Source organism: Dermacentor silvarum, chromosome 8 (genome assembly GCF_013339745.2).
Source record: "Dermacentor silvarum isolate Dsil-2018 chromosome 8, BIME_Dsil_1.4, whole genome shotgun sequence".
In the NCBI taxonomy this organism is placed as follows: Eukaryota; Metazoa; Arthropoda; class Arachnida; order Ixodida; family Ixodidae; genus Dermacentor; species Dermacentor silvarum.
In genome coordinates, this window is record NC_051161.1 from 170,176,631 (window position 1) to 170,189,296 (window position 12,666).

General features: G+C 44.6%; 1 protein-coding gene across 4 annotated transcripts in view; it reads right to left on the reverse strand.

Moving 5' to 3' along the window:
• Window positions 1–664: 664 nt before the first annotated feature.
• Window positions 665–12,666, reverse strand: part of LOC119461834 (guanine nucleotide-binding protein G(i) subunit alpha) — a 99,951-nt gene continuing 87,949 nt past the window's right edge. Inside the window, exons 8-9 of one of the 4 annotated variants that reach the window (XR_007468436.1) lie at window positions 6,108–11,819; window positions 665–5,989 (exon numbers count right to left, since the gene is read on the reverse strand). Coding sequence is in view for 1 of the 4 variants with exons in the window: in XM_037723205.2 (XP_037579133.1) it covers window positions 11,629–11,819 (191 nt within the window). In the remaining 3 variants the exon portion in view is untranslated. Of the gene's footprint in view, window positions 11,820–12,666 lie in introns of all 4 variants that reach the window. The other 3 variants (XR_007468435.1, XR_007468437.1, XM_037723205.2) reach the window with 3 other exon arrangements.

The window sequence follows — 12,666 nt, forward strand, 5'->3', positions numbered from 1 at the left end:
AGAAACCGAGGGTTGCCTAACGTGCCAGTGGAGTGTACTGCTGCTGAGCTGTGGTCTGTTTGCCCTTGCTTTCCCACAGTCAAAAAGGCACAATTCAAAGAAAATTCTGCAAGGGTGGCAATTATTATAGTCTGCAATTTTGTAAAGTTTATCCGAGCCTATTACAACCCGACAAAAGCCCGAAGATCCTCAGCCCGAATTTGAAAACTCACTTACCCGACCCGAGTTCTTACCGCGGACCGGGTTGGCCGGGTTGCACTGGCGCGTAAGTCCGAGCCAGTGCAGTGCTCTAAAAAGGACATTCGCACCACGCAAAGCATTGATGTGAAGAGCACAAGGACCGCCTTCAAAAGGTTGCGTGAGCACCAAATGGCACAGAGTGTGGCTAATCAAATCAAGAAACTCGAAACGGCAGGTTTTCCTGAGGAAACAGTTGCACCCATAGTAGAATCCATTGTAGTTGCATTCATTGTTGAGTCATTTCGACATCACAGCCTCACATGTTTAGATCTTTGTCTAGTCATGTGTAATCTTTGTCTAATTTGTCTCCTGCGCAATGGCTAACAGTGACAAGGTTTTACTAGGTGGCAACTGTTTCCTCTTCCAGGGAACAATTAAGTCAATACTAGCATTTGTCCCAGTGATAAATAGATGCACACCTAAGTTGTACAAGAACAACAGTTTCATTTCATTGCAGACTTGTGAATTACAACTGTTTATACATATACAATGGTGTCCTAATTATAATAATGTCCATCTTTTTATACACAGCAACTTCAACGGAGCTCAAGTCATTTGACAACTCCCGAGACAGTGCCATAAACATGTACTGCGAACAAGACGGCCCAAAACTTCCCAAGGGCCTTGGCAGCACAGGAGAAAGAAAAACATCAGGAAATGCAACAAATAGAAAGGCAAATGTGTCAAATCAATGCTCCTCACAAAAGCACATACACTAGCTTGTAGACGTGCCAAGCAGAACCAGCGAGCGCAACAAATAGAAAGGCAAATGTGTCAAATCAATGCTCCTCACAAAAGCACATACACTAGCTTGTAGACGTGCCAAGCAGAACCAGCGAGCTACTATAAGCTAGCCATGAAACGCCAGCTGTAGTAGACTTGTGGCTACAGAAGCAAAAACTGAAAGCAACCTTTACCATAAGCTGTCTCTATTGTGGCTGGCCGTGGTCGTGTTTGAGAGCAGACCAATACAGGTAATGCAGTTGCAGTGCACATTTCCAGACTAGGAAAATTGCATAATGCAGGCACACCCCAAGCTTGAAGTGAGTCAGCCTTTTAAGTTTTGAGCAGTGACAGACAAGGCAGCCCGTTTGGCTTTCAAACATGTAAAACTTGATCGGGACTTTCCCTATCAACTGGGCTGAGAAACAGCAAGGACAGCTGAATAAAAGGCTCACAACCACCACTGCCGCCAAACACAGCTTTCGTGCAAAATGTGCGTGCACACATTGCCTAGTGTGGCAACCACCAAGTTTTACAAGTTTCCAACAGGAAAATAATTAGCAATGATCAACTGTAGAGGTTCTAAAACCACACAGCAAATATATCATTAAAAAAAAGGAGTGTGGAACTGCACATGCCACAATTTGAAAAGTACTTGAGGCAAACGAGTCAAGTTGGTACGATAAAAACAAAGTCCCCAAAATGCCGAAACTGGTGCGGCAGTCTTTTGTTCAGCTATGAAGTGGGATGTCAGCAAGGCTGCTGTCATACAACACAGTGCCTAGCCATTGGCAAGAAAGGTGAGCTGATGTTGCTGAACATTGCAGTACCACGATTGTACATAAGTGAGTGAGTGCATGACAGTGCCTACATCAAGGAAAGATGTTTTCAACAGAAGCGAGACTCGGGGTTACTTACGGCTTACAATATGATGCATCAACAGGATTGCGGGCAATAACAGAAATATGACAGAGCAAGACAGCACATTTGTGACTCATGCCATTACACAGAACACCTATTGTTGATAAATATGACGAGGAACCAGAAATGACAAACTGGTGATGACAGAGGAAAGAAATCATGGAAATGAGCACAGTACGGACCATGCTCTACTGCTGGCAGTGAATGACGAGAAAAACAGGCCTTACACAGAGGGCAACATATGCCTGAGGAGATGTTGAGAACACAGAGCCAACAGTGAGGCATGCAGAACCTGGTTAATGAGAAGTGATAGCATAATCTGGCAGAGGCACTAGAAAAGAAAGTCACTGAGCTTAAGAATGGATTGACTCGGTGCAAGGTGACCCCACCAATGCTGGTTCAGGTGACACGAAGCTGCATTTCAGCTTTGCATGGCGGCGCAAGTGTGATAATGTGCCTAACAAGCCTATGACATACGAATGTGCAGACGGTGAAGACCGTTCCACATTTGCTCATTGGTCCTTTAGCAAGTCTTGCGAGACAAAGCTATGTTCACTGGCAGAGCATGCGGTGACCTTTACTGTACAAATTGCATAATCAGTGGCACTGCCCCCGTGTTTACAACCCTCGCAACTGCTGTGGAAAACTCAGCGGTTTAACATGGCAGGGCCGCAAAGAGCTTGTTTTCATTGCATAAATTTTGAATTTAAATCAGCACTGCTGCCATACTTGCTGTGCAAACAATCTTGCCAATTAAAAAACAGCAGAGGGCTTTACACTAACAGCACTTACTGTATGTGATGGGCATTGCGCATTTTAGTGATTTTTTCCAAATGTGCAGAAGTAACTATCAAATCAGGCTAATTAGCTATCTTTTTTAAATTAGCTTATTTAATCAATAACCATCGTTGACAATGCAGAAATTGCTGAAAAATTAATCATAACAGGGTGCAACCTAGGTCATGCGTGGTCTTTTTTCCCCGACAAAAACAGAATGACCACAAAATTGATAAAATACCATGCGATGTGTCCGCATTCTATGGATTGCAGTAGTCTCAAACGTAAACCTCGACGAATATTGGCCAACTTATGACTCTGGGAATGAGCAGCTGTGCTTTTTCCCCGCTTTCGGCTCGGTTATCTGAAGCCCTTGCTTCGAGCATGTGCACAGCACATTTGACAGCGCTGCAATAGTTGAAATGCAGAAATTTCCTTAACCCTTTAACTGCCACTACCGAAATAACTCATGAAACCACCCACACGCCCCCCTGCTACTCCCGAGTATACTTGTGTTGCTTTTTAAACTCACTCCCTGCCACTCCCGAGACAACTCGTGCAAAAAAAAATTCCGTTCATGTCCCGCCATCTATGGAGAGGTCACCTAAACACATAGAACTTGTAAATTAAATTTTAGACAACAGACAGAGCGCACGTGTTTAGACCCGCGTCGCTTCGTCTCGGCAGAGCGCAGCAGCCATGGCGAGTCAGTGCACCACGTGTGTCCGCGCTTTGACGGATGAAGAAATTCAAGAACTGCTGATGAATATCTTTACATGTCCTGTGGAGTATCATGGTGCATTACTAGCATGAAATTTCCACTGAACCAACATGAAAAAAATACCCGGCAGGGGGTGAGAAGCAGTCAGAAAAAAACCCGGCAGTGAAAGGGTTAAAAGTTAGCTAATTCAAGAATTGTTTGCACGCAATGAAAAAAATATCTGGCTAGCATCAACAAGGGCCATAAACATACAGTGGGTGCCGTATGCGTAAACACCTCGGTTATTGATGCAGAAGCGTCAAATGACCCATTGAGCAAAACAGCCGGCGGTGTCTGTAGCACTGAAACTTCCCACTGGCTGCAACGCCACACTGGCTCACGCTTGCTCGCTTGAGCCTCGACGGAGCAGAGCCAGGGAACACCTGGTGCTGCAGTATTGCATGAAGGGAGAGTGCATCGCCGCGACGACCCTCGCTCTCGGAAGCCTGACCTGCGCATTCCTTGCCTGCATTTTAACTGCACCGCCTCAATAAGGCCAAATCAAAACATGCCAAGCATCTCAACGCGCCTATTTGGCCGCAAGGAGTTCATAACTCGAAGGACCGCTCGGTGGTGTTCTATTGGACAATGATGCTTTTGCATTCACAACTCCTAAGAAGTGCCTCGGATGTTTCTTCTGCATTGCTGGTGAGATTTAGTTGGGACAAGCCGGCATGTGAAAACAAAGCTGAACATCAAACGATGCAATAAAAATTGACATGTGCCAAATAGCCCACAGAGCCAAGAGTGGAACATACATATAGAGAGCGATGTTATCCGATGAGGAAGTAGCAAAGCTTTGCGTGCAGACAATTATTACTCCCAAGGAATACACACTGAAGGCAGCAGGAGAAGCAGGGACTACAGCCAACAGTATTTCATACTCGGCAGACAACGCTGCAGAAGGTAAGCTAGTGCAGCCACAGACTCGGCACGTTTCGCAGTGCTGTTGTTTCTGATTTGCAACGCTTTCAATAGAATAACTACTTCATGTAAGACAACTCGCGCACGTAAGGTTACATCTAATCACATATTTGTAAACCTTTGTGCTTCAAGCTTGCAATGGACTATGTTTCGCTTACGAGCGCAGACAATGCACAGCAGCCGCTGCTCACAGAAACGTCACTCCACTTGTTTGGTGGTAGCAGCTTCAGATCTGCAACACCTTCCAGATAGTAAAGTGATATTTTTCAACATAAAAGTATGGGACTCAATGTTAAATCGAATGACACAATGCCCACCCATATCCTTCTTTTATATGTGGCGCATTATTTTTGGTCGCAAATGCAAGCAGCTAGGGAAGTCTTCGCAGCATTGCCTGCTCTGTATGAAACGGAGCATGTTTTGGGCAAGGCCTCCTCGACTCTGCTGCTGCAGTGCCACAACAAGTTCTCTGGGACTAGGGTTAACACACAACTTGGGCAACGACTCTTGCAAGTTCAACGTCAATTTAGCTCAATACAAGCTTCCTTACAGTGCGTTTTGCATGCAAAAGACAGCAGGGTTGAAAAGACTAGGACTTTGTCAGCTTGAAAAATACACAGCCACGCCCACAAATGGCGTTCACACTCGCAAGGCAATCAATTTGGGAGCACACTAAGACATATGAAGTGACCTGTTTCCAAAAAATATTTATGGCACGCTAACAACCAAATGCTAAGCCACACTAAGAGAAAGAAGATGGGGCCACAAGTCACACTAAGATGAAATACTACACAATAAACACACTTAATATACACACAGCAGAGACCCAGAGTGAGTTAGTGCTAGCAAACAATTCTTGAAGCTGCAGTAGTTCGGCACAAGCCTTGGAAAACCTTTTGGCAATGTAGGCAGATCATTTTGCTCATCCCAGACGTCAGCCAATACTATATGGTGCTCAGAAGGGATACCTTTCCAAGGAACAATTCGCTTTTGAAGAAATGAAACAATGGAACGAAAATACTTTTGTTGCTGCAAAAGTGAATCCCATGTGGGCTTCCACTGCTGCCTATCAATAGCTATCATGCAACTTCTGGCTGCAAAGCATACAGCCACAGCATACTCCAGGACAAGCAACGTGTGGTTTAACACAAAATGCAACCGCACACAAAGCTCAGGACTTGCTCCAACTGGCACACGTCACTGGCCACCAGCAGTCGTAAAGCACATGGTGACCTCAAGTATTTAAAAAAAATCAATACAACTGTGGCCGCCTTTTGCCAAGATAGCTTGTGTAGGCTTAGAAAATTCCCTACGACTGTGCACGCTCCTACATTTATTAGAAAACCTTGCCCATCATCACTTGTCTAAAGGATACAGCTTCTTTAGCAGTTACACCTACCAATGCACAAGTATGCCATGGTTCAAATGACAGTACATGAAAACAAACTTGGGATACCTGCCAGAACAGAGAGCGATTAGAGATCCAGATCCAGAATTGTGCTTTAATGCACCATTGTCTTGGCGGTTAAAGGAAAAGTTTGAAGAATGGTGTGACAGAGTAGTCTGACGTGTGCTGGTTGAGCCATAAACATAGAATGCTAAAGCGCAAATGACAACCTCCTGAAATGCACAAAGCAACTGAAACTTCACACAGTTCATAGCAGTTTTTGTGAAAAATAGTCCTTGAATACTAGCAAGGCCATAAACATAAAATGCTATACCACAAATGACAACCTCCTGAAATACACAAAGCGAGTGTAACTTCACACACAGTTCATAGCAGTTTTTGTGAAAAATATTCCTCGAAGACTTGCAAGGCCCTGACAAAGCATATTTAGGGGCTAAAGCACCATTATGTTTTACAGCTTCAAATCAAAGCACTATCTTCTACAGCTAGCAAACTTCCTTTATTGCGCACAAATGAAAAAGATCCCGGCCAAAGGTCCCGGCTGGTGCCCATGCATTTCTATGGGTCTAGTTTCGTTAATTCGATCCTGGAATTCGCCTTTGCATGACAATTCGAACTTTATCATCGAGCATGCATTCGCCTCACCCCTAAGGTGACCCCTTCAGTGGAAGCATCTCGGATGAGCTATGGGGACAGTGAATGCGTTGAACTCGCATCATCTCCCGTCAAAAATGCGTATATTCGGCCTCCCCCAAAGAAGATTTTCAAATAATAACCATAGCTCACAATGTCTCATTACGCTATTTACCCAATCCTAACATTTCTTTTTTCAGGAACATTGGGCCGGAAATTGCCTGCACGGTGCAATCGGACACAATACCAGAACCACCTTCACGGTGTTCGTATGTTTTGCTGCATAACATGAATGTATTGTGGTAAAGCTGACTTTAGGAAATAGCCGCCACTGTGCGACATATTTAGACCATTTTTCCCTCCAGAAAATTGGGTGCACGTTAGATTTCAACTTTGTTTAGCAGCTTTAATGTCGCTTCTACGTTATTGTTTTACTTTGGACACATAGAAAAGGGGTGCCTGTTTCATGCAGGGGCATGTCAGAACTGGGAAAATCCTGCCAAATGAATAAAGCTATGTTTTGGCATCTTTCTGCATCTTGTTTAGGTAATTCAACTTGCCAGATAATTTGATCAACTTTGTCAGTCCTGTCAATGTCGAATTAACGGAAGTCGACTATATTGCAAACTACTGAATTGGAATGACTTGGCTTATCTTCTACACTGCACCAGCTTTATATAAAGCCCCCACACCTAAAACAAAACACATCTGAAGATTAAATTCCCCAAATTTTACCCTGTCCACAAATTTTAAAGGTTTCCCTGACCTTGAATGTGGCATTTTGATGTTCAAGGGTTTCACATCCTGCTACAAACCCTGTTTTGGCAATGTGCTAGCAACACACCAACAACAGTCTTGTTTGTGCTTATCGCCACAAGCATGTCACTGAACCTGCAACCAACATGAAGGTCTGGCAAAGGGTCAGAAGTGTAGAACTGACTGACAGCACCAACATGTTTAAAACAGATCAAAGGCCACTGACATGTCTTTGGCAAAAGTAATAAAATGATGCCTTGACTGATGGTTCCACTACTATTGTTTTTGATTTATTATATTATGAAACAGATTACAAACTCCATCAAAATGGGGTTGCAAAGCTTGGCCAGTTTTGGTAAGTTGTAGGGCTACGCATATGGATGAAAAGCATGACATCTGAATTAGTGCTAAAGATAACACATTTACACCTAAGATGTGTGCCATTAAAAAAAAAACAAAAAAAAAACCTGACTGCCAAGCTGGCTTTCAGGGAGTTCAATGCCGAAACTTACACTCTGGTAAAGCTGAAATGACACCATAAGCAGACAGAAACATGCCTTCTGTCTTTCGTATTTTTACCACTACAGCCAGCGAAATTATACTTTGGCACGCGGCTGCTCAAAGAATAAACAAGAGGTGGTCGATATATTGGTGTTGCTATACCAAACATAACAGCTTTCCGAGACAACGTAGAGCCAAAGATGAGATGGTTGTTACCAAAGTTTGGTGCCAAGAAAAATGGCAAGTACAGTATAGACCACTTATAACGTAACCGCTTATAGTGCAGGACCGGATATAGTGTGGTCTTTTCAGACTCCCGTTAATTTTCCCATAGCACTCTATGTATGCACGTATCGCTTATAGTGCAGTTGCGGGAAACGAAATACCGGTTACAGTGCGGCTGTCTGGGAGTACAGAAGTCAGCGGAGACGGCGAACACTCCCCTCAAATGGGCGCCCCAAGGAGTGCTCGAGGAAGAAAGAGACGAAGTGGAGGAGAAGGGCACGTGGTGCGAACGAACAGCCAGTAAGGCTGAAACCAGAATCTTGAGTGCGAGTCGTGAAATATCACGGCGAGTATAGCGAGCGAGGGCCACGAAACTGCCAAGGCCGGCCAACGCTCGGTTCACGATAACGGCACTAAACGAAACTTCAGGGAGCGGGCGGCGCCGGCACGGAGAAGGGCGCACGCAGAGACCGTGGAATGTGAGGGAGGAGGGCGGCAGGGAAGCGGATTTCGCCTCGGCAACTCCGCCACTTCGGCGGCTCCCCTCGCCCTCCCTCATACCTCCCTCACTTCTGTCACCGTACGCGCCTGCCGCCGTGCAGGCGCTGCCGCTACAGCCGGCCCGGCGCCAACTCCCCGAAGTTTCGTTTTCTGCCGTTATCGGGAAGCGGGCGTTGGCTGGCCTGGGACAACGCCGCTGCTTCCCTCTGCGCCGTAGCCGCAGCGTGCAAGGTCAACACGTGACTAGAAAGTAGAGGAAGCATAAAGGAGAAAGAAGGGTTCACTGCCATTTTCTACGCGTGGCTATGGTAGCGTAGCTGAGACGTCGGCACGTACACGCATCTTCCGGTGCAATGCAGAATCGGCGACGAGGGTGAAATTTCCGCTGCATTTGTTGTTTTTTTTTATTCTGTTCGCGCGCGACATTGAGGGGTCTCGTCTAAGCTTTTACTCTATAGCGGTGCCGGCGCAATGCCGGTTGGAGGCGCCGCCGCGTGATTTGGTTCGAATTAACGAGATTCAACTGTAAATTGAATGCAAACGTTCTAGCCGCATTCCTCGACTGTCGCATACGCGTGGCGGCTCGGTGCACATGTTTGGCATATGTGTGGGCCTTGAAAATTGTTGCTTTGGTTATAGTGCGGTACCGCTTATAGTGCGGATATTCGCGACTCCGGCGACTTACGTTATAAGCGGTCTACACTGTATCATCACAAAACAGTGACAGAATGCTTTCTTACTGTAAATGAAGAACAGCCTGAACACTTGAACAGCAAAGTTTCATGTCAGAATTGGCCAATGAAACATACAGAAAACCATCATGGCCAAAACAAGGCCTGTAGGTTAGTGACAATTGGGTTACTACATCTGCCCTTTGTAAAAATTGACCCCTGCTTTGTAAGTGCACATGACAAATATAATGAAAGCAGGGTCTTTGCCCACAAACAACGCCTGGCAAGCAGCGGAGAACATTGTCACACACACAAACTCTCAAGAAGCTCAGTCAGGAAAGGCACTGTTTTAAGGGGTTCGACAGACAGATGGAAAGTTACTGTCCTTGCAATCTAATACAACAGCTCACTGCATACCTGCCAAGTTCCAGACATCAGAATTAGAGTTGAACAGAGGGCCAGAGGCAATAAAAAGCACGGGGGAAAAAAACAATACCATTCATCCTTTGAAAAACCCCGATTACTTTTATTGATCCTTATCACAGTAAACCTTCCCTGTGTACTACCCTTATAAAAAGTGACAATTAGAATCATCATAAATAATGAGGCAGGTAACAAAGAATATGTAATCATGACGATCATCATTAAATTGTGCTGCTGCCAGTCCTAGAACAGCAGTGAGCACTATAGTACAGAAGGCGCTAAGCCGTCTCAAAATGAGGAGCCAGCACGGCAGTTTAAGGAGACACGCTGTGAAGAAATGCAGCATTAAAAAGATGCCAGCACATTCAAGTGACAGCGGCAAGCAACACCGTGACAGTGTTGCACTGAAGTAACGTCACATCATGAAAAGCGGCATCAACGAATTTACACTGTTGCCCAGTTGTACGACCACAGAAACCTGCGAACGTGCAGTGAATTCGACATTTTAATGCGAGTGCACTAGATCTACTGTGGAAGTGTTTCGCATGACCAACATTACATGCTGTCACGCTATCTGCTAGGTGGAAATCAAAGCACATTTGCTGTTCAGTGCCGTTCTAGGCCTAGTAACGTCAAAACATACAGCAGTATCAATAACAACATCAAATGATAGCTAATACTTTACCCTCAGCATGAGATTTGACTAAGCGAAGCCTGATTTTACAATTTATTTCAGGCTGGCACAATAGAGAGCAAGTAGCAAGAACGAATTTGGATAGAAGCAAGCGGCCTGAGCATTGTCATGTTATGCAATCACGATGACCAGCATAAGCCACCGCAAGGACTTGGAGGTGACAGCGAGTAAAATTTTCTTGCTGGTAAAAAATTGGCAACACGACAAACAATGGCAACAGACCATCATCTGCAGGCCTTTAAGCAGGCCTCTGAAATTGTCAACACAGTATGCGCCAGTGCAGGCATTGCACAGTGGCGACTATCTCCGAGTCCATGTGCAGTCAAACCTTGATGTACCCAAACACATACATAATATATCAGACATACGAAAGTAAATAGAGAATTCAGAATTTTTCTAGCTGGTATCAGCATGTAACAAATCAATGCTTATAGTGAATACTGACTATAACAAAGGTATTTTCATGTTGCATGCGACTTCATTATAATAAAGTTCAGTGGAATTAGGCCACCTATCTACAGCACTGCATTTGGCAAGGTGCTTTGGTGGCAGCAAGGCACACAGAAATTCTCTATGCCGAGTGGCTGAAATAGCAGCGTTACAATCACATTATGACTCAGCGATAGCAATGTCAGTTTGGTCAGCTACACCCCATTTTTCTTTCTATGTGGATATACCAATGGCATTCTTAGCACATGAGAATCTGAAAGTCTCATTTGTGGGAGATCGCCGAAATCTGTACACTGTACAACTAATCTGGAACTCTTGGCAGGTATGACACTGGCTACCAGCATCATCACAGGGGAGAGGTCACCACACGCCACGAGGAATGCACAAAGCAAATGATTTCCTCGTCGAATGTCACAACACACTTGCAGGGAGGAAGGTAAAGAAAAGAATGCGAAACATAAGCATTTTCCTCGCAACTTAAAAAGAACAAAACCACAAATACAGTGGCAAAAATTGATCCCTTACAAAAAATGATCAAAACAATAGTAAAATAAATGCCATGCTATGGTGAAACATCGCAACAGAACTATGTCTTTTGTTATTGTTTTTTGCATGTTTGTGGCAAGCTAAGAAAAAAAAATGAGCTAGGAAGGAAGAGAAATGTGGCTGTAACTACTGAACACAAGACATAAAATATAAATGCAAATCAGGCAAGCGACAGCATTGCACAGGGATAAATTGACGCCTCGACTCGAACCACATGCCAAGAGAGCATCATGGCCAGGTAAAAGGTTTGTCTCTGGCGGCCTCTGCATGTGCCACCCACCTATTCTGCCAAACGGCAGTCCTGACGAGGACACCTCGTGCATCAGACGTGCAGAGCAGGTCACCACTCCCTCGACACCACTTGCATGGCCGTGCAAGCGGTTTTGGCAACGGTATAATAGGCCGGCTCGAGCCTCCTGTCGTTGGGGTGCACCACTGACACGATGCTTTTTTTCGTGGAGACTGACGAAGGCATTCAGAAGAGACCACAGTCCTTCAGGTTGTTCTTGATGATGACATCTGTCACAGCGTCAAACACAAACTGGATGTTGTTGGTGTCGGTGGCACATGTGAAGTGTGTGTAGATCTCCTTGGTATCCCGGCGCTTGTTCAGTGACTCAAATTTCATTTGTATGTAGGCGGCCGCTTCTTCGTACGTGTTGCTGCCTGCAAAGGGCAAGGAAAAGGGCATTTTGCATTCCGAAATAAAAGAGCAGCCAAGGCCAAACTACGCTGCAGATACGCTTGAGGTCTATAACACTGGAGGGCACTGCCATCAATGTGAAAGAAAGATATATTTATTCGGATATAAGGTGAGTTTTTTTTTTTTCCCAGAATCCTTAGCCTCAAAGGCGAGGCCGATACGATCAGTTACTGTTTCCATACAGTGACTAGTGGCATATTTGTGGCAATCCACATTTTACATAGCAGCACAAATTGTAGCAACTAGCAACAGATAGGAATAGAATATGAATAGTCAAATGCAGACGCATATATTTGCAGCAGGAATATTTATTTCGGAATAGTTAGGTACCACACCAGTACTGACTAGTGAAAGCAATACAGCTAACTATAAGGGACAATTGGGATCAGCATTAAACACAAGATCGCTAATTGTCATTAAAAAAAACTGCACGAACAACTTCTCAACCTCTTGAATTGTGGTTGCAAACATGTTTTCCAAGAATTAATGGCTGCTGTACTTTTCAAAAAAGCTTTTCAAAAATGCCAAATAAACAGCTACCAAAATATAGTCAGAAATTGAGAAAAAAAGAAAATGCTGAAGGACTTTGAATATTTGCCCATCCCTTGTAGCAACTATTGACATTGGCAGGTGAGGCAGTACTGTATATCCTCATGCAAGAACCACACATTTGTTTTTTGTTTTTTCACAACCTTGATGGGGTGCGGCCCTTACACGTGGGTGGGCCACTGCAGTCAAATTTTTGTGCTGTGCTTAACACCCTTGATTTCTTTGTGTAAAAAGAGCAAACGCTTGTTTTCACAACGCGCA